Source organism: Tursiops truncatus, chromosome 11, assembly GCF_011762595.2.
Source record: "Tursiops truncatus isolate mTurTru1 chromosome 11, mTurTru1.mat.Y, whole genome shotgun sequence".
In the NCBI taxonomy this organism is placed as follows: Eukaryota; Metazoa; Chordata; class Mammalia; order Artiodactyla; family Delphinidae; genus Tursiops; species Tursiops truncatus.
The window spans coordinates 63,449,378-63,476,940 of record NC_047044.1 but is presented as its reverse complement, the minus strand read 5'-3'; the positions used below and the strand labels follow the sequence as shown (position 1 = coordinate 63,476,940).

General features: G+C 48.3%; 1 protein-coding gene and 1 long non-coding RNA gene across 2 annotated transcripts; one reads left to right on the top strand and one right to left on the bottom strand.

The window, feature by feature from the left end:
- The first annotated feature begins 62 nt into the window (after positions 1-62).
- On the top strand, positions 63-7,315 carry LOC141275881 (uncharacterized). The gene is made up of 3 exons (XR_012324423.1): positions 63-140; positions 6,597-6,633; positions 7,279-7,315. It is a non-coding gene; the product is annotated as an uncharacterized lncRNA (long non-coding RNA).
- Positions 7,316-7,410: 95 nt separating this feature from the next.
- ARF3 (ARF GTPase 3) lies at positions 7,411-26,777 on the bottom strand. Its single transcript, XM_033866826.2, has 5 exons — positions 26,579-26,777; positions 12,167-12,406; positions 11,242-11,352; positions 10,881-11,005; positions 7,411-10,309 (listed from the first exon to the last, which is right to left on the bottom strand). Exons 2-5 carry the CDS (start codon positions 12,312-12,314, stop codon positions 10,148-10,150), a joined length of 546 nt encoding a protein of 181 aa, XP_033722717.1. The 5' UTR covers positions 12,315-12,406; positions 26,579-26,777; the 3' UTR covers positions 7,411-10,147.
- Between the last annotated feature and the right edge of the window lie 786 nt (positions 26,778-27,563).

The following is a 27,563-nucleotide window of genomic DNA, read 5'->3' as shown; positions in this document are numbered from 1 at the left end:
CGCTCCCTGCCCTGAGATTCCGACCTGTCCGTTAGCCGTTCGGTCCCATCGCGAGGGGCTGGGCCACATAATGGCACCCATTTACGACTACGTATTGTGTTCCAGAAACTTGTCTGTAATCCTCAAAACCACCTTGAAAGGTAGGCATGGTTGTTTCCATTTTACAGATGACGAACTGGGTGTTCAGGTTAAGTAAGTTGCTCAAGGTCATCTAGCTAGGTGGTGACAGAGACAGGATTCAAACCCAGGACTACCTGAGTCCAGCCAGTTTGCGCTCTGGTCTTTCCTCTTAAAGATATGTGTGTCCTCACACCTATCCTGGCAGTGTCTGGCTGGCCCACCGCAACCCAGCAGCTGCCGAAGGTCGTATCCCTCTCCCATATCCAGCCCTTCAGCTTGATTTTCTGGAGGTCATATACCCAAAAGGAGGGAGGGTGTTGTCCCATCACCCTGTCCTTAAGTTAACTGAAAAGAGCACAGGTTATTTCACTGTAAGGGTGGGATGAATCCCTGATCTTTTCCTCTGACATTACCATTTCCTTTCTCCTTTCATCAACAAAATTGTCAAATGACCAGCTACATACACCCATTTTATGTTTGTGCAAGGACTTCGGGTTTTTTGTTTGTTTTTAGAAATTCTTTTTATTTATTTTGGCTGCATTGGGTCTTCGTTGCTGCGCGCGGACTTTCTCTAGTTGCAGCCAGCAGGGGCTGCTCTTCGTTGAGGTGGCTTCTCTTGTAGGCTTCAGTAGTTGTGGCACACGGGCTCAGTAGTTGTGGCTTGCAGGCTGTAGAGCACAGGCTCAGTAGTTGTAGCGCATGGGCTTAGTTGCTCCGCAGCATGCGGGATCTTCTCGGACCAGGGCTCAAACCCGTGTCCCCTGCATTGACAGGTGTTTTTTTTTTTTTTTTTTTTTTTTTTTGCGGTACGCGGGCCTCTCACCGCTGTGGCCTTTCCCGTTGCGGAACACAGGCTCCGGACGCGCAGGCCCAGCGGCTACGGCCCACGGGCCCAGCCGCTCCGCGGCATGTGGGATCCTCCCGGACCGGGGCACGAACCCGCGTCCCCTGCATCGGCGGACTCTCAACCACTGCGCCAACAGGGAAGCGCCCTGACAGGTGGATTCTTAACCACTGCGCCACCAGGGAAGTCCCAGGACTTCAGTTTTTAAAAGACTTTTTAAGTTATTTCGGGTGACCCTACCAATCCCCTTGTGCATGGTTTAAGCCCTCACTGCCCACTCAGGCCTTGGGTATCTGGATTCTGCTCCCTCAAAGGTCCAGTGAGCTCACAGTCACCATATTTTGGATCACTTCTTAGGTCTTGTCCTCTTAAGCATCTCTCTGGTCCATGATGCCATTGAGCTCTGACTGCCCTCCTAAGCTCTAGGCGCCACTGTGTACTGGGGATCTCCACCTGGATGTTTGACCAGCACCGCAAATCCACACACACAATACCGTACTCATTCCTCTTTCTCCTTCCATCCCACCTGCAACAATCTAGACTTCACTCCCAACCTCCTGTTTCTGTTCCTGGTTCTGCTATCAGCACTCTCTTTGATTCTCCTCTCACCCCCACATCCAACCAGTCTGCTTTGGATTTTCCCTCCACAGCCTCTCCAGCTCTTTCTTTCCATTCCCACAGCTACCACCCTAATTAAACCTTCATTATTTCTCTTTTGGGTTTTTTCTTTTCTTTTTTTTAAAAAGCCCCCTCAGCAGGAGGAAATTTCTGGGGGTGATGGAATGCTCCATATCTTGATAGGGATGTGGGTTACATGGGTGTATGCCTGTCAAAACTTATCAAACTGTGTAAGATCTGTGCATTGCACTTTATGCAAATTATTCCTCAAATTCTTTAAAAAGGAAAAAAAAATCAAACACAAACAGAACTATATTTCCACGTCTCCCTTAAAGTTGTATAAGGCCACGTGACTAAGTTCTGGCCTATAAGACATAAACCAAAGTGTTTGAAATATTGTCCTGGACTTCCAGGGAGGCTGCTTAAAGGAAGTTAATTTAACTAAGCAGTGTGTCGCAGTGCCCCACCTCCTCCCCCCCCAGTCTCCTTCCCTTCCTTCTTTCTGCTGCCTGGAATACAGATGAGATGAATTACACTCTAGCAGCCGTATTAGACCATGAGGCGACCATGAGGCTGTAAGTAGGATAGCGAACAAAAAGAAGTCATCGGAGACTGGTAACCGTAGAGCCACCATACCAGTCCTGATTGCCTACCACCAGACACCTTTTAACTGAGGCAGAAATGAACTTCTAGGGACTTCCCTGGCAGTCTAGTGGTTAAGACTCTGTGCTTCCACTGCAGGGGGCATGGGTTCGACCCCTGGCTGGGGAACTAAGATCCCACAGGCCACGCGGTGTGGCCAAAAATTAAAAAGAAATAAACTTCTATCTTGTTAAAACAAAAAACAACAAAATAAGCCCCTCGGCCTCAGCCTCTCCCTGCTCTAGCCCATTCTGTTCACTGTTGCCATCTGTTCAGCGTCAGTCACGTTACCTACCCACCCACTAAAAAGCCTGCATGGCTCCACACTGTCCAGTGAATTAAATGCGGACTACCTGCTATGCCAGTTGAAAGCTTTCATCATCTGGTCTTAACCTGCCTTTCCAAACCTGGCTTTGATTCCATTAAAACGAAAGCCTTTTAAAGACAGGAACCTCGTATTTCTCATTTCTATATTCTCATTGCCTAGTATGATGTCTGACACATTTGATGCTTGATAAATGTTTATAAATTGAATCAAATCCCCTTCACGCTCATGGCATCAGATGAACCTGCGTTGTGTGCTTTCATCTCTGTGTGCAGTTCATGCTCTTCCTTCACCTGTCAAGCTCCTTCCAGGCCAAGCTTGAAGATCACCTCCGCTGTTAAGTCCTGATCCCCTTAGCTAGAAGTGACTTCTCTTATTTCGGAACTTCAGGCACACTTGGGGACTTTAATGTATTTTCCCTTGGGTTGTGGTTATTTGTGAGTTCCCGCTCCTCCGTCCCCCTCTCCTCTAAAGAGCGAGCTCACTGATGGCGAGGACAAGACATCTGGAGTCCCTTAGATGCTAGCTGCACAATACCCTCCATATAACAGATTCCAGACAAATATGTTTTATTCTGAGTAAATACTATATACTATGCAGTACTGAGAAACCATTAAAAAGGAAAACCTAACTATACTAATATAGAAAACCTCTAAGACAAACATATATACCTTAAAGTTTAAAACAAAAAAGGTAGAATAATAGATGTGATGAGTCCCTTTATATTTTAACCCCTCCCCAAATGTGTGTATAGACACATATATTTAGAAAAGGAACTAGAGGATGCACACCAAATAGCCGAGGGTGGTAACCTTTGCGGACAGAGTGAGCAGAGGGGAACAAGACCTACATGCTGCTCTGAACACTTCGGTATTGTCTGGATCTTTTGCAATAAAAATTATTTTGGTTACAAAGATAAATTCTGAAATTAAAATACTGCATGAATGAACATGAGACACAGCAATCCAAGGCGATGTGTGGGAGGTGTTGAGGGAGTTGTGCTAGCGGAGCTAAAGGAGCCAGGCCAGGAGAAAAACGTCCTTGTGACTAGAGGCCATGGCAGCTTTGCATACCTTAAAGGAAAGCAGTGTTTCTAAACAAGGGAGAAAGGGTATAAAGGCAGAGGGCCAGATATTTGGGGAAAATGAACTGACCAGTTTGGCTAAAGTAAGGGATTTAGCCAGAAGACCAGACAGAGGTAATTGGAGAGAGAAGGGAGAGCTGGTTGTGGAGAGCCTTGAATGGCAGTGGGAACCCACTGAAAGCTTCTGAGCAAAGGGTGACCATGCACACTGCACTGAGGCATCAGCTGACTGGAATGGTGCCACTGAGGTGGACGGCTACTGTCTTGTCCAGCTCTGAGGCTTTGTTTGGTAGGTAATCTGAATGGGAAGGGGTGAGAGAGGATGGTAGCAGAAAAGGGCAAAACTAAGACAACGTCACCCACAGAGGGCAGCAAAGCCCTCTTGGACGCGGAAGGGACCATGGAGGAAGGAGTTTTCTCCTTGGATCAAGTTAGGAGGAACCTGAAGGACAGAGAAAAGTAGCATGGTCCTGGGAAAGGCAGGGGAGCAGGCCCAATCCTGACTCAAGGCACAAGTTAATCAGAGGGCCACTTCTGGAGAGGTTTCCACCTTCAAAGGTGTCTGTCAGCAAGTACGAGAAACTACCACAGACCCCTGGCTTCCAAGACTCATGGGGCACCCATCATGTCCAGTTTGGTCAAGGGCAATGACGTCTGTTCATTCATCAAGGTTGAGTGACTATCATGCGCCAGATAGTAAGCAAGGCACTGCTTTCTAAATGGTTTTAATATGTTTGACGGATTGTTAATAAAGTCAGCATATACAAATCTGGGTTCGAAATCGAATGGCATGTTTTCAGGAGCATGCCTATGCCCTGGCTGACTAGATGTTTTCTTTTCAGGTATGGTTATGCGCTCGTAACCAGGAATGAAGCATGACCTCCCTCGCGCACCCTGCCCTTTGGCTGTTCTAGCCAGGGATGTCTCATCCCATCAATGCAACATCTGGCATAGGCAAGAACAGATTCTCCATCTCCTATTTATTACCTAAAGGCAGTATTCCTATATTCAGAACCCAGAAAAAAGCTAGCATCCAAATCCCTGTGATGCATCGCCCCACGCTAAGCCCTCCAACCCTTACAAGGCCTTGCACTCTGTCTTAGGACAGCTCTCAACGCTTGTGGGAGGAAGTGCCAGGTGGCCAAGTTCATTCTCAAACCTCCTGCCTGGCCCAGACTCACTGTCCAGACCTCCTCAGAGACAGCTCTCAATGCACCCGGTTTGGAGGAAGGGTCGGGCAGGAAGGGTGCCTGGGCAGAACTGGTCAGCTCTGGGAACAGAGAGCCAGAGTTCTGGCTTGCGAGGCACCCTCTCTACTCCACCACATTCAGCTCAGAAGCCAGCTTTGCTCCTAAGCTCGAGAGAGCCCAGATACTCTCTCCTGCAGCTCATGGCCATAGTGACACAAACAAGGAGACGCTTACCTTCAAGGCTTGATGGTGAACAGTCCTGGCCCAGGTTCCTCACTTCCAGACTCCAACCACTGCCTTCAGCAGCATTGTGCCCTTTACCACACTCAAGGCTCAGCTTTCCTCAGGCCTAACCCTTTCTTCCCTTTGCTCAGGAACTCAGGATCATCCTTACCCATCCCAGTAATCAGGGCCAGGAAACCTAATTTGAATGAAAAACCTGCAGAGGAAAAAAGGCACCTGGATCCTGTGACTCCCCAGTGACCAGCCTGATACTCTAACCTCCAGTTACCAGGCTAGAAAGTAGAAAACTGGACTTTGACCCTTCTACCCCCACACCCTTCTGAACTGGGAAAGAGACCATTCTCGGTAGTATAACTGCCTGCAAAGATGCCACTCTCTGCTGCAAGCAGCAAGGGGATATCCCCCCTACACACTTACTCCCCAACTCTCACTACCCCACGTGGTACTCTACGCTTATCCCAAGGATTCCAGAGTATCTCAGAAATAGATTCCCTGGTCTCTCCCTCAGTACCGTGGTTTGACTCCATTCTTAGCACATGTCTGGAAACACAGGAGGTACAAAATAAATACCTGTCAGTTTTCTGCTTTGACCAGTCTAGGTACTTGAAACTGGAAATGATGCAGTGACTCCCCGAAGCCTTCAGACCTTATACCTCTAGTCTGAAAAAGTCATACATACTCACACTCATTCTCCCTGTCACTGCCTCCATCCCACCTGGACCAATCCAAGTACTTCCAATGGCTTTCTCCAGGCTCATTTTAGAAGCTCCCTTGCCCAGATTATCCTGAAGTGGATCCTAGGCCCAGATCCTCTCCCAAGCCATGAATGAAGAGCTATTCGTGTTTCTGGGAAGACAAGGTCGCTGTCTGTCCTAAGAGCTGGATGCTAAACATTTACCTTCCAGGTTAAGTCTCCCTTTCATCTCCACATGTCCCCCCCAGCCCCAAAAGATGGAAAGTTTAAGCAAAAGCCACAAGAGAGCTCCCTCCACCTCCTTCCTGGCATCCTAGACCGCCTACTGAGGGACAGAGGGACTAGGTCATCCTCTTCCCCAAGTTGTCAGGGGTCAAAAGACCCCCACTGGCCTGCCATCCAGCTAAAGTCCTCTCCATTATCATGATCTTATGCGAGGTTGTAGCTCTAGAAGTTATCTATTTATTAGTATACAAATAACGTGCTTGGGAAAGTGCTCCTAACTTATCGGTCACCTCAGTCACCAAGCAGGACTTCTGAGGAGCCTAGAAGCAGAAAAGCATCATCTGATTTTGAGCGGTAAGTGGGTAGTGTTCAAAGCTGAAGAGGTTAATAAAGTGATGTCTGGTTGGAGCAGTTTAAGGGTTTCATAAAGGCAGAAGCACTGGTCCTTGAGGGTGATGACTTATTTTAATAGCAAGAGAGGGGCTGAAAAGGAGAATTACCAGGGGAGGCAGCAGGGAGGTAACTGAGTACAAATGATATACTTCACACTGGTACTTGGGGCTCTCAGACCTATTATATGCCTAAATCCTGTCCCTTTCCCATATCAACAGGTTGGGAAGACCTCTGTCCTCAAAGCTTAAGAAAGTGGTAAGAGTCGGGAAGACCTGCCGGGCTCATCCAGACCTCACCCCACCCCCACCCCAAGAAAGGGTAGCACCACCCCTTTCTTTGCCTGAGTAATAGCAGGAGAGGAACACAGGAGTGGTGGGAGTGGGATGGGAGGATAGAGGCTTGTCTTTTGCCTCGAAACATTATCTCTGGATGAGGCTTGGCTTCCTGACAATGGGGAACCACACACCTAAAGCAGAGGTGACGCAGGGCCATCGGCTGTAAGGAGGATCAAGTTCATTATACTACCCAGACCTCTACCCTTCACGCTTACTCACTACCAAAATCCAGAACTAGATGGGTGAACAGACTCCAATCTATGGATGAGGGGACCCTGTTCCAACTGGAAGCACCTGATGTGCAGGCCTGGGGAGATCTGAGAGTGGAGGCAGTGTGGGGCACTCCAAATTCAGGGCCCTCTAGCTAGTGAAGTCCCTAATGTCTACTAAAAGGTGATAAATATGGCTAAGTTCAGGGTTAAACCCTTTACAATTAGAAAGGCAAAGTCACGAAGCCCTCACACTCTGGGGCCCAATTCATTTAAGCTCCCTTTTGGGGTATGACGGGAAATAGTAAGCAGTGTGGAGATGAACCTAAGCTCCTCTATAACCTCACTCTCCCCAGTCAGGGGTACGCTTTACCCCGCTGCTGAGGGAAAGAGCAGTCTGGTGAGCGGGACCAGAAGCAGAAGTACCCTCACCATTCAACACTGTCCCAGGGCTGCTGCACATCAAGGATGAAGGTCTGCTCCAGAGCTGCATAAAACAAGTTTAATTTCCAACCAGGGTCACAGTCATCGCGTATCCCACATTTTGAGCAAGGAGAGAGAAGGTGAGTTATTAAACATATACAGTCTACATTCCAGAGGAGGAAAAAAGAAGAGAAAAACCAGTTCAGAACTGCAGTTACCACTGTAACACCACAAACTTTTAGGGGGGAAATTTAGGGGAAATCCCCAGGGAGAAGAAAGGCTGGAACAAAGGAAAGCAAAAAATTAAACCTACCGGAGGAGAGTGGGGGAGGGAGTGGGCAGAAATGGAATGAAACACCCAATCCCAAAAGAGCTTTTAGGTGAATGGGAATGTAGAAAGGGCCAGCCTAGCAGCCTGGGATACTACCAAGATCACTTACTGCCCCCTGCTGGACAGATCCCCAAGCAGCACTTACATAACCTCTAAGGCTGCTTCCTAACACCCTCAGCCCCACTAGTCCCTGAAGCCCCCCAAACCAAGGTGGAGGCGGGTCTAAAATGAGAAGAACCCATTTAGGACTGGCATCTACCTAGGCAGGGTCAGAGAGGGCGTGAGGAAGGAGAAGAGGCAAAGTCCTCACCAACCACAAAGGTACAGAGTGAAGAATCCTAAGTAGGAAAGAACCAAGGAAAGGGGAGACAAATAGGCAACAGCAGTGACTAAGTTGAGAAGGCAAAGGAAAGGGTTCAGGGAGGGAGAGGCAACAGGGGCAGGAGCAAAAAAAATCGGACAAAATAGAGACAGAGGCAAAGAAAAAGTGTGGAGGGAAGCATCTGTGGGGTCAGGGGAATGAGCGCATGTTAAAATGAGACAGAAGCTCCAGCACCCCCCTCCCCCCACCAAACACACACACACACACACACACACACGCATACACACATACAAGGCCTAGAGAGCAAGAGACCTGCATACACCCGCTGCACCTCGGGTAAGTAACACATCACTAAGGAGCTGGCACTGAGGGAGACACCCCTGGAACCTCTCTTTCACAGTTCAGTCTGGGGTGGGGTGGGGGGTATTGATCCTCCTGCTGTAGACAAAGGTGACAGGAAGCCTAGTCCCATGGGGTGGGGCTTGGGACAGCCCTTCTGGGAAGGGGTCCCCCAGCCACGCTGTGGAGGCCCTGGGCCCTGACGTTAGCAGAAAGGTTACGGGCGGCTGTCTTGGAGCTCAGGGCGCAGCCAGCACACACAGGAGCCCACAGAAAAGCCACGGCTTCACAGAAACCTCAGAAGTCAGGACCCAGGCCAGGATCTCAGGGACAAGCGCCTCCTGTAGACAGAGACATAGTAGCAGCAGCTTCTGAACAACTACATAATGATGAAGGGAGGACTCTGAAGACCGCCGCATCCCACCAGCACCAACAACCACTTCAGAGTCCTATTCCCTCCATTCCAACGCCCAGACCCATTTATGGGAGGTGGGTGAAGAGGGCAGGAAAAAGCTGTTGGGATGGAGAGGGAGGACAGCAGGATGGTCTGAGGGTCTGGAAACAAAGTTTTCACCCTTCAGCACATCCTGGACTAGAGAGAACTGGAGAACAGGGGGATTGATACTGAGGTCTGCTATGTCACCTCCACTCCCCGCTCCTCATTAAACCAGCCAGCCAGCTCTGGTCAGACCAGCACAACTACCAGGGTGAGGAAGCTTCTGACAAAGGACAGATGAACCACCCAGCCCCAAGATCAGAAGATGGGGGGATAGGAAGGCAGGAATAGGACTGATCTGTGTATCACCCTCTCCTAATAACAAAAGAGGATGAAGATGGAAAACCTGAGCCCCTCTCCCCAGTGCCCTGGGTCCCAAATACACCCCATGGTCTTGCTACCTATCCCCACCTCCCACCTAAAGCTCCTGAGGAACAGATTTAAGGATGAGGGGGAGGATCAGCTGAACACTCTGAGCTGGTAAGAGTGAGTGGGTTCCTCTCTCCTTCCCACTAAAAGGCAGGGCAGAATGGCATCTCCTTGGGAACCGTCATCTAGAGATAAATGCCACCCCCCTGCCCTAAGCGGGGTGGAGAGGGATAAAGGAAGATGGTGGCAGAAAGTCCATCATCTGTCCTATCATCCAGGAAAACACCTACCTGCAGAGGAGAGGAACCAGTGCAGGACTGGGGCAGCCTTCCCTCCCCCTCCTTCCCTTTATCTCAACAACACGGGAGGGGAAGATGATAGGCGAGAGTGGGCAATGTCCTGGCTCCAAGCCCTGAGCTGCACTCCACCCTCCACCCGCTCCTTGGCCCCCATTATATATCTCTCTATACAGGTATATACACGCGCACACATGCACGCACACAGAGAGGCCCGTGCAGTTTCCATGTAGAACAGGGGGAGAGCGGCAAAGGAAAGGAAGACGGGGAGCAGGAGAGGGGCCTATGGGGAGAGAGGAGGGACTCAGATGCCAAGAGCACACCAACCGGAGCCAAACGAAACCAGCTGGAGAGAAAACCCCATCCCACCTCCCAACCCCAGAGCTTGGGGAGGGGGGCACCCCATGAAACCATAACAACCTTGTTTTTGTTTTAAATCCGGTAAATTGGAATGATTCATCATTACGACAGCAACTGGGGACTGGTCATGGAGGGGGGAGGGGAGGGAAGGGGAGGCAGGACTCCTGTTGGGCATACGGACATGATACCCAGGGCCCTGGCCACACTGGCAACAGGAAGGAAGGGCAGGGCTGGGGCAGGGAGACAGCAGGGGCGGGTGGGGCGGTCGGACAGGGCTGGTGTCTGGCTCTCACTTCTTGTTTTTGAGCTGATTGGCCAGCCAGTCCAGGCCTTCGTACAGCCCGTCCCCGCTGGTGGCACAGGTGGCCTGAATGTACCAGTTGCGGTGACGCAGGGAATGCAGGCCCAACTTGTCTGTGATCTCAGCAGCGTTCATAGCATTAGGCAAATCCTGGAGCACAAGGGAGACACACGAAAAGGAGCTTCAGGATCTTTCGAAGGCTTCTAGAGCGACCATCTACCACAGACTTGTAGACTAGCACCCTCTCCTCCTCCTTCAGTGTAGGAACCCAGAGCAAGATCCTAAAGAACTACTTTGGATTTAATCATCCTAGAACTCCGGATCCAAGGCACTAAAGATCATTCCACTGAGGAGGTGGAAACCAAATATGGGTTGGCAGGGAAGTGGAGATGTGATTCAGACTGGACGTACAATCAGGTCTGTCTGACCATAAGAGTGAGGGCAGTTCCACCAAAGTAGACAATAGGTAAGAAAAAAGAGGGACAGGAGGTGAAGGATCTACCACACCAGTCCCTCTGGACAGAAATGTTGCTAATTAAACCTGGGATGGGATGGGGTGGGGACAAGAAGAAGAGCATAAAGAAGCCAACTAATCATATTTCCCACACTTTCAAAATTGAGAGCATAGTCATGGGGCTTCCCACACAGTGGGCCCCAAGACCCCATGATTTCCACGGCCAGGCTGCCCTCTCTCAAACCCAGGGGTAGGGAGATGTCACACCTGCTTGTTTGCAAAGACAAGGAGCACAGCATCCCGGAGCTCATCCTCTGCCAGCATCCTCATCAGCTCCTCCCGGGCCTCATTTACTCGCTCCCGATCATTGCTGTCGACCACAAATATCAACCCTAGGGAGGCAGAACATGGGCTGCACAGAGACGACAGATCAACTCCCCTCCCCCACCACCAAAAGATAACACCCTCCTTATACCCTCCAAATATCTGCTCCCTTTTCTCCTTGTCTCTCACCCCTAGGAACCGCAGCAGGGCAAAAGTTGGTTACCGATAACCAAGAACAATAGCCATACTCTCTGCTCACACCCAACCAACCCGTGCCAGTCCATGGGCAATTCACATGCCCTACCTTGGGTGTTCTGGAAGTAGTGTCTCCAGAGAGGCCGAATCTTGTCCTGGCCACCCACATCCCAGACTGTGAAGCTGATGTTCTTGTACTCCACTGTCTCCACGTTGAACCCTTTGGCAAAAACAGACAATGGTCACTTGGCCTGGAACACCAGGCCTGCAAACGATGCCCCAGTGGGCTGTTTGTTTCCCCCAGCCGTGGCCATGTCCTAGCAAGGGAAAGAAAGCTAGGGCTTCCTCAGACCTGGTGTTCCTTGACTTAGTCGTGGAAAGGCCAAAAAGAAAGCCTACGAGAAGTGGAAGAGGACGAAGAGGGCCAGTCAGGAAGTTCACAGTCACCTCGGTGAGACAACCTTCCCCGTTCATTCTCTGTTTTTGACTCTCCCTCCTGCAAAAGAAATGACTCAGCCCCACTCCTGTACCTTGGCCACGAGAGTCTGCCTCAGCTAAGAAGTAAGGCCTGTGAGGCAGAGTGAAGAACAAGAAGTGAGCTATAGTCCTGGAGCCCCAAATACAGAACCAGCTGCTGCTGCTGATCTGGAGCCGCCTTTACAAGGCACATGTTCTCTCTCCTGCAGACAGGACTTAGCCGGGATCAGGGCCACCAAGGATCTAAACTGAAGCAATTCCAGGCCTCTGGCAGGAACATCAAAGCCCTTCACCTGCTTTTCAAACAACAGAGAACAAACCAGCTCAGTGCCTGAGGGCCACTGTCAGGTGCCAGGCTGAAGTTCCCGCATTAGAGAGGGTGAGGGTAGACAGGCAAACAGCAGCCCCAGCACCTGCTAGTAAGCTAAATAACCATTCTTCCCTGAACCCCACAAACTGCAAGGACTTGCCTGGTGGCCAGATGGGGGATCTAGGAATGGGGCCCCTGTCTGGCTCAGCGGCTGGCATGAAAGCCTACATCCAAGCTGTGCCCTTACCAATGGTGGGAATGGTGGTGACGATCTCGCCCAGTTTTAGCTTGTACAGGATGGTGGTCTTTCCTGCGGCATCCAGGCCCACCATCAGGATGCGCATCTCCTTCTTCCCAATCAGGCTCTTGAGAAGGTTTCCAAAGATATTACCCATGATCACAGCAGCCGCTTTCTGAGGACAGCGGGGCGCAGTGAGGGCAGCGGCAGCCTTGTTTTGGCTTGGTCCCTGGTATGGAGGACTTGATCCTAGGCAAAGAAATGCAAACTTATTACCACCATCTGCTTGTCAGGATTTCACATTAATGGCACCGGCTAAAGTCATGGCTGGAGTTCTTTCATGACAAACTGAGAGCCTGAGGGTACTAAGAAGATCAAGGCCCACTCAGACACATCCTGAGCCTTTGGGAGCAGAGATAAAGCAGTGAACATCCAGGACCCCTGTTTCTGCCAGTAATCTACCCATGTGACTTTGGATGAGTTATTTCACCTGTCCTTATCTGCACCTGTAAATGGAGGGGGTTGAACTAGATGATTTCTAAAGTCCCTTCAGTCCTGAAATTCTACTCTATGCCCCAAGGCATTGGGAGACCATTAATGCCTCTGCCTCCCCCAACCTTACCCTGAGACTTCTGGAAAGGGTGGGAGAGGAGGGAGTGGAATGAGGAGTGGCTCTTTGTGACTCCTAACGAGGTTCAGGCTTGCCAGGTTCCCAAGGTTTATGCTCTCAGCTCTAATCAAGACACTCTGCTTCTTCCCTTCCTATATCTCTACACCTTCCTTCTACACACCAAAATTAATGAGGAAGAAATAAGAAAGCAGCACTCCTAAGAGAGGCTGATCTTTTCCGCTCTGTGAAATGCCAGCTGCTAACATCATGCCCTGTTCATACAACAGTGCACTGAGAGCTGGGAGATGGGGTAGCGAGAGGCTGCCCCTCATTCCTCAGCCACATAGGTCCTAGGCTTGCCGTGGCCCGTCCCAGGACAGCTGCTCCACATGGCCACCTGCAATGAGGCAGTCAGCTCATCCTCTGCCTCTGCTCTAAGCCCCTTCGGTCTATTCTCCACAGAGCAGCCAGACTGATTTTAAAGCCAAAACCAGGTCATGTTGATCCTCTATTCAAAACCCTCTCTGGGCTTCATAGCTCCTTTTCAGTAAAACCCAAAGCCATACCACGGCCTATAAAGTCCGGCACAATCTGCATTCCCGTTTCTCTCATCAGATCTCCTACTCTCCCCTGTGTATACTCCACTTCAGTTCCCCAATACCTTCCTGCCTCAAAGCTTCTGTCCTTGCTGTTCACTCTGCCTGGAACGCTCCTCTCCCAGACAACCTTCAGGGAGCACTCCCTCACATCCTTCGGGCATCTGTTCGACCGTCACTTTATCAAAGAGGCCTTCCGTAACCACCTATAACACACACACACCACTCTACACCATTTATCCCACTTTATTTTTCTTCATAGCATTTATCACCATCTGACACGTTACGTATTTGTTTCCTGCTGTACTGTTTTTCTCCTCCTACTGTAATGTCAGCTCCTTATCTATTTTGTTCCCTGCTGTGTTCCCTACCTTGACTAGTACCTGGCACACAGTAGCTGAATAACTGAACTAACTCCCAGGTCTCTACTGACCTGACTAGCAGTTCACTCAGGTTAGACATTTCTGCCTGCTACATAATCGGGAAAGATGAAGGGAGCAGTTGGAACACTACAAAAATACAAAATGCCTCTCTGCCCACCCCATCCACCGCCCCCGACAGACAGAATCAGAGTCATTCATTCCCTCTCTTCTTCCCTCCCTTCTCTATGGCTCAGGACAGCCACAGAAATGAATCTTTGAAACAACAATGAAACGGGGGTTCAGAGTCACCCGTGCCAGCCAGTTCTCTGGGCCCGCGGGAGACATGCATCAGCGGGCAGCTTATTCGGCAATCGCCATATGCCAGCAGCTGGCATTCTCTACAGAGTCTAGGAACCAGAGATAAACACACGCACACCCCAAACCCAGTAGGCGAAAGAACAGGTTAAGACAGAGTGCACCCAAACCCAAGAATGTGAAAGGTGGATGGGGAGGAACCCTATTTACAAGCTAAAGCATGGCGGGGTTTGGTGGGAGTTTAGTTGTTTTTTCAAAAACGATTTCAGGTTTTTTTGTTTGTTTCCTACTCTCCTCAGTTTGCAGCGAATTCCAGACCAGTACAAAGGAGCCAGATCAACAGCTCCTGGAGACCAAAGTACTAGTTTGTCCAAAAAACAGAAACAATGAGTGCTTATGGAGTGTTTCATCTTCAAAGACCTCCCCAGACATCCACTAATGAGCCAGGCGTGGTGCTCCGGGTAGGTTCTGCAGATGAGCCCTGCCCCTGACCCAGAGCGCTCACATCCGGGGGGAGGGCCTGGCTCAACTTTGGCCCCAACTTCAGTCAAGTCGCCCACTAGCCATCCTCCCTGCTCATCCTGCCTCAACCACCCAGGCAGACAGATTCCCGAGGATTCCTGAGGCAGGAGGGGACACCTGCCCAGCTAATAAGATCAGATCCCGCCAACCTTGGTAATCTGTGGTAGACAGACTTCTGGTTCTGCTGCCATCACTTCCAGAAATTTAGACCTTCCCCAAGTCTTCCTAGTTTTTATCTTGTCTCCAGTTCAGGTGTCATTTCCTTCAGCTCCAGATGATACTCTGCTTTAAAGCTTAAGTAACAGGCTTTGGCCCAGATTCTGAACTGAATTTATACCATACATTTACCTTGCTTTCCTTCATGACTGGAACTGTTGCTGGCTGAATGATTACCAACTGTGAGTCGAGCAGTGGCTGAAAGATATCCCTTGCCGCAGAACATGCATACACTGTCCTTTGGTTTGCTCCTTTGCGAAGCTCTCATGCTAAAGTCTTGGTTCAAAATCTGATCCCAGTGTTACACTTATTTCTATTTTCTGGCATGCTACATAAAGCACCCTGAATTATCTGAACCACTCAAGTGGCACTACGTTATGGAGTTTTTTCTTCTTTTATAAGTCTGTATGTTTACCGTCTCCCCAAGTTAACTGTGTACTCACCACGGGCAAGGACTATGCCTTTTGTTTATTTGGGATCTTTCCTTGCTCCCAGTGCCAAGCCCCCCGTAGGAGTTCAGTCAAGCACACTGGCTAATTTTAGCCTCATCTGAGGAGGTCCTTCTATCATTTCTTCTGTCCCAGCGGTTATCTCCGGGTAATGCACAGATGGTTGCTTAGCTTTCCTGTCAATTCTTGGCCATTTTCCACATATACTGACCGCAAGACTGGTTTGGGAAAGCCATGAAAGGATCAGAAGACTAAAATTGGTAAAATTTTCTCTTGTCATTTAATACTCAGTGGGGCTGATAGATAACTAACAAAATATTCAAGTAGTTACCATGTGTCCCCCATGACAGCCCAAAGCCTTGCAATTAATGGACATTACAACTCTTCTTTAATATAATCAGGAGCTTGACTCAGATGAACATTCCAAAGGGGGTGCTGGCTTTCTTGTCTTGGCTTCCCCTGTGCCTGTTTCCAGATAGCATACTGCCCCTACCATCAGGATGGCGGCCACTTTCAGCTTTGTGCCATGAATACAAATCTATGGCTATCTAGCCAATTCTCACTTTCACCATAATGCATTCCTAGAGAAAGCTCTGGGAAGCAGATGGCAAACAAACAAAACCTGGATTGTATCCCTATGTACTGTACTGCCTATAGTCATTCTCTTTTGCCACAGATGGCACTCCTGTGTCAAGAGGGCAAAATACCAGGGTTCTATGGGCTGGCAGAAACAGGAAGCAGTTAAAACTAAAGGTGAGTGGCTCGAGATGAAAAATGGAATATAGTAATATCTCTATGAACAAAGAGTATGTCTCAACATTCTATTCTACAGTTACAAACTTTGTTATCTCCTCCCTGTGCGCGACACTGCAGGAGTTCAACCAAGCACACTGGCTGATTTAAGCCTCACCTGAGGATGTCCTCACCGACAATCACTTACTGCCCCCAATCCCTCTCTCCCACCCTCCAGGAGGGGCAGGCAGGCCATTGCTGTCACTGTTCAGTTATCTGGACTTGAGGCATGCCTGCTCCACCCTCCAGGGGATTCTGAGAGTCACAGCTCAGTCTGCCACACACACTGCCCACTCCTGATGCAGGAATGTGTCCTGAGACACCCCGAGGGGACTCCTGATCCAGCACCTCCTCTTCAGGCTGCATGGGCCCAGGGAAAGGACGACCAGAGCTTCCCAAATCCTGTGCTGCCCAGGCAGGGTGCACTAAACTGCAGGTGCAGCTTTATTCCCAAACAACCTTCAAATTGAGATAATCACGAATAGAATCTCTATTAGATGCTATTTTTAGCACAGCCAATGGAGCAGACCAAAAAAATTTAAGAAAACCAAAGCAGGGTCTGCCTGTATTTAGTTTCCTTAGTGCAGCTGGCCTGTGACCTCTGTAAACTTTCCAAATTTTTGCCTCAAGAGCACTGTAATCAGCACACAAGAACTCCCAGATTAGTATCTCAATGAATTCTATTAGGCTCAAAGATTTCCCAAAGCCAAGAAACAGCTTCTGATGCCAGCTTCCATCCATTCATTAAACATTTATTGAGTATAATGAACCAGGGATACAGAGGAAGACAGTTTCTGCCTTCATGAAACTCAGTCAATGGGAGAGAAAGACTAGGAAACAGAGGATTACTGTGGGAAGATAAGAGTGGGATAAGCACATAGTTTTACGGGGACAGAAAGCTGGAGCAGTTACTCAAGACTGGAGGATAAAGGACGATTCCCAGACATGATTCTCAGGTCACACCTGAGCTGACTCTTAAAGGAAGAATAGGAAATAATCAGACACTAAGGAATAGGGAAGGTGGGAGAGGGAACAGAGTGTGCACAGGCACAAAGACCTGAGTTAGAGAGGGCATTTATTAGCCAAATACAGGTGCGACTGGGAGGTCATTTATGTGGATGCAGCATGGCGAGTAAAAGGAAGGATGAGGCTGGAGAGAGAAGCAGGAGCTAAATCATGAAGGGCCTTAAAGGTCATACTGGGTAACATGATCAGATACGTGCTTTAGAGACCATCCTGGGCTTCCCTGGTGGCGCAGTGGTTAAGAATCCGCCTGCCAATGCGGCGGGCACGGGTTCAAGCCCTGGCCTGGGAATATCCCACATGCCGCGGAGCAACTAAGCCCGTGCGCCATGACTACTGAGCCTGCGCTCTAGAGCCCGCGAGCCACAACTACTGAAGCCCGCACACCTAGAGCCCGTGCTCCGCAACAAGAGAAGCCACTGCAACGAGAAGCCCACGCACCACAATGAAGAGTAGCCCCCACTCGCCACAACCAGAGAAAGCCTGCGCACAGCAACGAAGACCCAACGCAGCCAAAATTTTAAAATAAAAAATAAATAAAGATCATTCTGGGGCTTCCCTGGTGGCGCAGTGGTTAAGAATCTGCCTGCCAATGCAGGGGACACGAGCCCTGGTCCGGGAAGATCCCACATGCCACGGAGCAACTAAGCCCGTGCGCCACAACTACTGAGCCTGAGTTATAGAGCCTGCGAGCCACAACTACTGAGCCCGCGAGCCAAAATTACTGAAGCCCGCACGGCTAGAGCCCGTGCTCCGCAACAAGAGAAGCCACTGTAATGAGAAGCCGGCACACTGCAACGAAGAGTAGCCCCAGCTCGCCGCAACTAGAGAAAGCCCGCACGCAGCTACTAAGACCCAACTCAGCCATAAATAAATAAATAAAAGACCATTCTGACAGCAGTTTAGGGAATAAGTTAAAAGGGGGAAAGACTGGAAGCATAGAGACCACTTGGGAGGTACAGTAATACAGATAAGAAAAGTTCTGAAACAGAGGTGGCAATAGAGAGGACAGAACAGATTTGAAACAACAAAATAGTAAAATCCACAGGATTTAATGACTAATTAAATGTAGGAAGGAAGAGAAGAGTCAAAGATGATTCCCAGGTTTCTGGCCTGTGTGATTCAGTGGCAATTCTTTAGGCAGAAAACATAAGAGGAACAGATCTGAGAGCGAAGATGTTTGTTTTTAGATTAACGCGAATTTTGAGGTGCTAAGGTATGAAGTTCAGGAGAAAAGTCTGGTCTGGGTATATGGAATCATCTGCATAGATAGTAACTGAAGCCCCAAGAGGAACCAAGATGATCCAGTATGGCAGCAGTTACGGGCTGCCTACCAACAGCCACCTTCCCCTTCTTTCTTCTAACAGAACCCCTACTTTGTTCAGATGTTGGCAGGGAGTGGGTATGAACTACCCCTCGCCAGCCCTAGGGTATGAAAACTGATCAGCTGAAGGGATGTGGGCATTCCATTTCTCTTGCCAATGACCGAGTCACGAATGTTTAGGCACTACCTAGGGCAATAAAGATGTAAGGAAAGTCTGCTGGGAGTATCTGGGAAAGTTTTCCTCAATCTTAAAAAAGAACATATGTCAATGCTCTCTCGTCCAGCCTTTGGATGTTAATGTAGAAGGGTGAGATGCTGGAGTATCTTGGGTACATGAAGGGACAGACATAAGAACACTAGGATATCAGAGCAGAAAAACTGAGAAAACTTGGGTCCTTAATAACACTGTCAAGTTGCTGGATTAAAAAAATAAATAAAAAGTTATGTGGCAGCCTGGAAGGGAGGGGAGTTTGGAGAATGGATACATGTATATGCATGGCTGAGTCACTTTGCTGTGCACCTGAAACACAGCAAGGATTAACACTGAAATTAACGATTAACCTGCAACGATTAACATTGTTAATCGGCTATACTCCGATATAAAATAAAAGGTTAAAAAAAAAATAAGTGTTCTACCCCTGGACTACTTCTGTGTGTGGTAGAATATACATAACATAAAATTTACCATTTTAACCATTTTAACCATTTTTAAGTGTACAGTTCAGTGGCATTAAGTACACTCACACTATTGCACAACCATCACCACCATGCATCTCCAGAACTTTTTCATCTTCCCAAACTGAAACTCTGTACCTATGAGACAATAACCCCCCTCTCCAGCCCCTGGAAACAACCACTCTACTTTCTGTTTCTGAATTTGACTATTCTAGCTATCTCATAAATGTGGAATCAAACAATATTTGTCCTTTTGTGTCTGGCTTATGTCACCTAGACTTGTTGCTACATGTTTAATAAATCCTTTGATTGTTTGAGCCACAGGTGTGTTTTCTATCTTTTGCAACTGATACATCTTAATTGATATCTCTAGGAAGAGTGTGTACAGTGAGACAGGAGAAAAGGCCAAAGTCAGAAACCTAGGGCACATCAACATTTAAAGCAGTGGGCAAAAAAGAAGGCCAGGAAAGAGAGTAGGAAGCAACCAAAAGGGTAGAAAGGAAATCGAGAGAGTGAGACATCAGAGACACCAATGAGGAAAGAACATTTAAAAAAAAAGGAGGGTCAAAGGCTGTAGAAAGGTCAAATTAAGATAAGGCCTGAAAAATACCTACTGAACTTAACTCCTAGGCAATCAGTGATGACCTTGTTATAAATTAGAACATATCTAACTAAAATTAGCCTCCATTTAACTCAACTAGCAGCATTTAGGCTCAAGCCAGAATCCTACGCCAGTTTCCCTTCTAGTCTGAGAGGAAGACTCCAGTACAGGATGACCTGAAGGAGGCCACAACACCAAGTGAAGAAGGATTCTAAATTGCCCTGATAAAGACCCAAACACCGAGAAAGGGTATGGCTTTTCCTACGGACAACCCTCAGCAAATGAGTCAGAGCAGAGCATTAAGTCTGTTTCAGAATACATGACTTCGCTAGATAAAACAGTGGCCGGATAAAAACTAGACTCATTTGTTTCCTTGGAACATTCTGTGGCACTACCCTCTCACCAAAGCTTTCAGCTTGCCCTATTCTTAGAACCTGACCAGTTTACAACTGCACCATCTCCTGATATTTGATGGCTGCTCCAATGCCCACATTGATAGCCTTGGATATCCAGAACACTGTACTTTCCTAATTATAAAATCACTTAAATTCCATGAGTAATCAGCCTAAAGCCCTAGTAAATCTTTGCCCCAATCTGGTCCCACTATGCAGGTCAAGATGGAACTGCCAATCTTAAAATGTGTATGGAGACACAAAAGACCCCGAATAGCCAAAGCAGTCTTGAGGGAAAAAAACGGAGCTGGAGGAATCAGACTCCCTGACTTCAGACTATGCTACAAAGCTACAGTAATCAAGACAATATGGTACTGGCACAAAAACAGAAATATAGATCAATAGAACAAGATAGAAAGCCCAGAGATAAACCCACGCACCTATGGTCAGCTAATCTATGACAAAGGAGGCAAGGATATACGATGGAGAAAACACAGTCTCTTCAATAAGTGGTGCTGGGAAAACTGGACAGCTACATGTAAAAGAATGAAATTAGAACACTCCCTAACACCATACACAAAAATAAACTCAAAACGGATTAGAGACCTAAATGTAAGACCAGACACTATAAAACTCTTAGAGAAAAACATAGGAAGAACATTCTTTGACATAAACCACAGCAAGATCTTTTTTGATCCACCTCCTAGAGTAATGGAAATAAAAACAAAAATAAACAAGTGGGACCTAATGAAACTTCAAAGCTTCTGCACAGCAAAGGAAACCATAAACAAGATGAAAACACAACCCTCAGAATGGGAGAAAATATTTGCAAATGAATCAACGGACAAAGGATTAATCTCCCAAATATATAAACAGCTCATGCAGCTCAATATTAAAACAACAAATAACCCAATCCAAAAATGGGCAGAAGACCTAAATAGACATTTCTCCAAAGAAGACATACAGATGGCCAAGAAGCACGTGAAACGCTGCTCAACATCACTAATTATTAGACAAATGCAAATCAAAACTACAATGAGGTATCACCTCACACCAGTTAGAATGGGCATCATCAGAAAATCTACAAACAACAAATGCTGGAGAGGGTGTGGAGAAAAAGGAACCCTCTTGCACTGTTGGTGGGAATGTACATTGATACAGCCACTATGGAGAACAGTATGGAGGTTCCTTAAAAAACTAAAACTGGAATTACCATACGACCCAGCAATCCCACTACTGGGCATATACCCAGAGAAAACCGTAATTCAAAAAGACACATGCACCCCAATGTTCACTGCAGCACTATTTACAATAGCCAGGTCATGGAAGCAACCCAGATGCCCATCGACAGACGAATGGATAAAGAAGATGTGGTACATATATACAATGGAATATTACTCAGCCATAAAAAGGACTGAAATTGGGTCATTTGTTGAGACGTGGATGGATCTAGAGACTGTCATACAGAGTGAAGTAAGTCAGAAAGAGAAAAACAAATATCGTATATTAACGCATATATGTGGAACCTAGAAAAATGGTACAGATGAATCGGTGTGCAGGGCAGAAACTGAGACACAGATGTAGAGAACAAATGTATGGACACCAAGGGGGGAAAGCGGCAGCGGGGGCAGGGGTGGTGGTGGTGTGATGAATTGGGAGATTGGGATTGACATGTATACACTGATGGGTATAAAATGGATGACTAATAAGAACCTGCTGTATAAAAAAATAAATTAAATTAAATTAAAACATTTTTTAAAAAAAGATGGAATTGCCAGTGCACAGATGAAAACAGGAGGCAATGATTTGGACAAAGCCACCCATCATAGAGCAGCCTAAGGATACAGAAGACAGGGAATCACCTGCCTTGAGCGGTAAGAGCCATCTGTGATCCCCTAGCACCTCAAACACACTTCTACTCTTATTCACCTTTGTGGGTTTTGCTTCCCAGAGCTGGAACTTCCCAAATAATGTGCCTTTAATGCAATACAGGTCAGCTGGAGATACTGGTCCTGTCAATACTGGACAGCTAGGCAGGGCTTAGGGTGGCTAGAGCCCATGGGCCAGTCATCTCAGGTTGCAAGCAGCAATGCCTATTTCACTATTACCATTTTCTCTGTATGCCATGGTGGGAAAAAGTTTGGGAAGTATTTCACTAGACTCTCAGTCCCTTGCCAGCAGGGACCATGCCTTACTCATGTTCCCAGCACCCAGCTCCATGACTGATCTGTAGCTAGTGACTGATATGCTTGTTGCTGAACACGGTTCTACTGATGATGCCAAACGTCTGCGAGGTTGAGGAAGACAGTACTCTTTAGGTGATCTCCAATCCTTTTCCTGTATCTGACAAACTGGAGAAGTGGCTTCCACGTTCTCAGAGCCCTAGGGTTCCCGGGATGGGATTCAGAGCCTGCCTGGGGAAAAGGGAGAACTATATGAGAGGCTCTAATTATGTTCGCCACTCTCCACCACTACCACAGCAGCAGCACTGTTATGCATTTTACGTATCAGACTTCAAATAAGATTTTATATAAGGTAAAGTTCAATTGCTTTTTTAAAAAAAAGTGGAGGACAGGGGACAAAACCACTCCAATAGAGAGCAAATGTTATTCTGCATCCTAAATCATGTTGAAATTTAAACATTTATGCTTGACACTCTTGTGTTTAAGCTCATAAAGGACAGGTTACGGGAATTCCCTGGAGGTCCAGTGGTTTGGACTCTGCGCTTTCACTGCCGAGGGCCTGGGTTCAATCCCTGGTTGTCAGGGAACTAAGATCTGCTACACCCAGGCATTTCACCTTTCTTCAGGAATATGGTGCTAATGGTGGATCCCTGAAATCTTGAGCCATTTCCCTTCTGGTCCATATGGTGCAGCAGATCCTTTGCAGAAGTCCATGACAAATCTCTAACACCTTCATAGACTCCCTACCTCAGTCAGTTCTTTCCTAGACTACAATACAAAGCCTTCAAACATTTGTAGAACTTTCTCCAAAGGCTCCCCATGTCCTTTCATTATCAAAAAGCTTTATTCGCATTCTACCTATATTTGCAATAGATTTTGGAAAAGGTACAGTACACAGAATTACAGATATCGCAACTCTGGATCCTAATACAGTACATTCTGAAACAAAGGCAGACATTTAAAGGAGATATGACTAAGTGAAAAGAGTGGCCCAGGAAATGGAGGATGCTAAAATACTATCTGAAATCTAAAATGATGGGAGCCAGGAAACTAAATGCCCAACCTAGGACAATCAGGGTGCTCTTTTATGGAAGAGTCAACCATTACCTCAGAGTCACACTGAACACTATTTTTGAGCCCCCATATCCTCACCCTACATCCAAGTTGATAGTTCAGGGCCCCTGCCTTGCTCCAGCTTCACCTCCCACTCAGGCAACAGGAGCTGCCTCTGTGAGGCTGATGCTGAAAAAAAGATTTCATTGCTCGTAAGCCTACGACCAGCACAAGAAGTCATGGTAACAATCATCCCTCTACACAGGCGCTTCAGGCGGCAAGTTGTTCTTTTGTAAACCTCCTCTTTAAGGCAGCCCTGAGTGCTCATGTTATTATTTCTATGATGATGGTGATTATTAATAGCAGCTAACATTTACTTGAGGCTTACTATGTGTACTTTGTTTAATACTAAGTGCTTTACATGTATTATCTCATTTAATTCTCATGCCAACAGTATGCATAGGTATTATCATTATCATACTCTTTACAGATGAGGAAAATGAAGCTAAAAGAGGACAAATAATTTCACCAAAATCACACAACTAGTAATTAGCAGAGGCAGGATTTGAATTCAATTTTGTCTGATTCCAAGGTCCACACTCTTAATTACCATACCATTTTGCCTCCAAATTCACCTGCAACAAAAATGGTGAAGGGGGGCTTCCCTGGTGGTGCAGTGGTTGAGAGTCCGGCTGCCGATGCAGGGGACACGGGTTCGTGCCCCGGTCCGGGAAGATCCCGCATGCCGCGGAGCGGCTGGGCCCGTGAGCCATGGCCACTGAGCCTGAGCATCTGGAGCCTGTTCTCCGCCATGGGAGAGGCCATAACAGTGAGAGGCCCGCGTACCACAAAAAAAAAAAAAAAAAAAAAAAAAGGTAAAGGGAACTATGCGTACACCTGAAACTAAAACAATACTGTAAATCAACCATACCTCAATTTAAAAAAAAAAATGGTGAGGAGAGCCAAATACAGTGACATGTTTTGAGTCTCAAGCCTCTTGACATCCACTTCTAAAGGTATTCCACAGAAAGCAGATTCCATCTGTAAGCAGATTCCACAATTTCCCTCAGTTATTGATTCAACTTTAACAAACCTGGTTTTAAAGAACTTCCTCCTTCTGACCAACAAATCCCACCCACTGTCCTCTGAGTCCATTTTCTCTATTATGACTCCAGTGGAAGAGACTAGCAGAGGTAAACACACTTTATGACCCTTTGTGCACTTAAGACTTCACTTCCACTCTTTTAGCCTGCTGTCTGCTCTCCTTTACACTTGCATTCAGTTTAATAATAGCAGCTACCATTCACGGGCACCAATTCTATGCCAGGCACCACATACATACACTGGCTCCCTTCTCCGTAATTACCAGGATCCCAATCTGCAGACAACACTCTGAAGGACTTAGGTCTAATGGAGAGACCCCTTTGCCCACAATGGGGAAGCAGGAGATCTGGGATTTCTGATAAATAATGACTCTGTGTTCTAATATTTTTCTTTTGGGGTCTTATTTTCATTATCCATGATTGTTTTTTGCCTCTTAGGAAGGTGGAGAGACCAAGACTTCTTAATTACAAAGGCTAAGGACCTTTACACTCTCACTCAGCTATCTTCAGGCACTCTCCTTGACAGCCAAGCCCTCTCCTCCTCTTTCCTTAAACTGTGGTCAGAAAACCTGAGTTCTGTTCATTCACATCCTGTATTCATCATGAGTGCCTACTGTGTGCCCAGATAGTGTGGGAGATACAAGATGGGATCCAATTCCTGAACTCAAAAAGCTTCTTTTCTTTGGAAAAGCAAGACATACACATAAAAATTTTGACTACGCAAGGTAATAACTATGCTGGGAGGCAGGAGGCATGTGTATATGGGATACAGGAGGACCCTTCCCAGCTGAATTCCACGGTCAATGATCCATTCTGTGAAAAGGTGAGTCAGCTTCTTTCTTAGAATGAGCTTTTCTAGACGTGTTATTCAAACTCGGGTCTAAGGTACAATGACCAATTCACTGACCCATTCCAGTCATAGCAAGTGGAGACCCCCCAACAACAAGCTCAAGACAAAATGGCAGCAAAGACTGTCAACACCTGATTAGGGACACGGAAGGAAGTATGCAGAGACTAGATTCTGCCCTGTTGCACTGACCCAAGCAATCAGACTCCTTGCAGCAGATCTCCTACCAAATAAAACTTTCATGCCATAGACCAGGGGTGACCCAATCCAACCGCGGCAGAGACAGGTTTTAAGTTACATTTCTCCCTCACCCGATGACCTCACTATTTCTTCTCACTCCTGACCACATACCACACTCCTCCTGGCCTGGCCAGAGAGAGACCAGCAGTAATACAACCCAGAAAGAAGGCAACTCCCCCAAAAGAGGAGCTACCACTTTGCTAATCAAGTGGCCCGTTTTCAACAGGGAATTCCACACACCCCCGCCCCCTTCCCGCAGACATTGGTATAAGCAATGGCTCCATTTTCTGTTCCGGGAATCCTGGTACTTCCTAAAGAAAGAAAGCGGATTGGAAGACAGAAACTCTGAGCCAGTGACAAGATGCTCCCTCCTCCTGTGAGACCGCCCCCGCTTCGCCTGGGGGAGGAAGGCACCACCTCTCTTCTCCAAGCAAGATCAGATCCCCCTCCCCCTCCTCCTGCCTCCTCTCCTCTTGCTCCCCACCTGCTGCCCTCTTCCCGACTTGCGGTCCCCAAGACCCGAAAGCTCAGCCTCCACCAAATAGTGCCCCTGGAGTGCCCCACTAGCCTGTGTTCCCGGTTAATCCCTAAACCCCCTAAACACCCCTGCGCCACGATGCGGGGAGGGGATGTCACCATAGCAAGGCTTCTCTCTGGTCTATTACTAGGGTGGAGAGGGAGAAGGGGTAGGAAAAAGCGACATTCCCTAGCCCTTTAATAGGAAAAAGATACAAAACAGCCATCACCGCCCCCGCGTCACCTCACCTTAGACTGCTTTCCTCCCCCTCAACCCCAACCCTTCAAAAGCCCACCTCCTGCAGGCGAGGGGAACCTAACTGCAGCCCAGGTCGCCCCCTTGTGCGAGGCGGAGGACAAATTCATGTGCGCCCTCCACCCCCACCCCAGCTCCGTGTCCTTCAAATGCGGGGGCAGGCGTGTGGCTGGCCCGGCGCCCCCTCTCCAAGCTCTCTGGTGGGAAGGACCACACCGGCCCATGCCAAGCAGTGCCGGGCGGGCGAGCGAGCAAGCGGGGGTGGGGATGGGGGTCTACCTTCTCAGCTCCCACCCCGAGTCTCTCCTCTACCGGGACCCGCCTTCCCTCCTCCCCAGCCCCTCACCTGTTCCTGCTCCCAGCTCCGCCGCTGCGGCCGCCGCCTCCGCCCCCGCAGGTTCCGCTCGGCTCTCGCTCCACTCTCTCCGGCTCCCTCCGCCGATTTCAGCGCGGCTGCTCCCCTGGCCCCGCTCCCAGCTCCCTCCTTCCTTCCCTCCACCTAGCACCGGAAACCGCGAAGGCTACAGGAGCTGTACGGCGCACCCTCACCCCCAGACCAGGATACTTCCCCCCTCCCCGATCGCGCGAGAACTGCGCGGCGGCGAGCGGCAGTTCTCGCGAGATCCATCACCATGGCAGCTGCTGCAGCAGAGGCAGCGGGCGTCTGAGTGGAAGAGCTGGCGGAGGCCGATGTGGGGGCTGGAAACTGCGGGCGGCGGAGGCGGGAGCTAGGAAATGGGGGTGAGACAGTGGGGACAGAGGTGAGAATCGCAAGCCTCAGAGCCATGTCTGTTATTTAAGGACTGGGCCGCATAATGGGCACACTGGAGACTGGGACTCCTTGGGCAAAGTCAGGAAGGAGCAGAAAATGAGTGAACAGCCCTTGCTTTGGACCTTAGCTCTCATCTTCATTTTTTTTTAAACTTTTTTTATATATACATTTATTTATTTATTTTTGGCTGCGTTGGGTCTTCGTTGCTGTGCGCGGGCTTTCTCTAGTTGCGGCAAACGGGAGCTACTGTTAGTCGTTGCGGTGCACAGTCTTCTCATTGCGGTGGCTTCTCTTGTTGCGGAGCACGGGCTCTAGGCGCGCGGGCTTCAGTAGTTGTGGCTCGCAGGCTCAGTAGTTGTGGCGCACGGGCTTAGTTGTTCCGCAGCATGTGGGATCTTCCCGCGCCAGGGCTTGAACCCGTGTCCCCTGCATTGGCAGGCGGATTCTTAACCATTGCACCACCAGGGAAGTCCTCAGCTTCATTTCTTAATCAGGGCTACGTGCACCCCCCTGAGAGCCCTCACTGCACCAGCGTTTCTACTCACTACTAAGACTAGGT

What these genes read in the sequence shown, in the direction of transcription:
- ARF3 (XM_033866826.2), bottom strand. Translation starts at nt 12,314, where the DNA reads ATGGGTAATATCTTTGGAAACCTTCTCAAGAGCCTGATTGGGAAGAAG. An exon ending in CTACTTCCAGAACACCCAAG is followed by an intron (nt 11,006 to 11,241) that starts GTAGGGCATGTG and finishes CTGCCTCCCTAG; the next exon opens with GGTTGATATTTGTGGTCGAC. An exon ending in TTGTCTTTGCAAACAAGCAG is followed by an intron (nt 10,310 to 10,880) that starts GTGTGACATCTC and finishes CTTGTGCTCCAG; the next exon opens with GATTTGCCTAATGCTATGAA.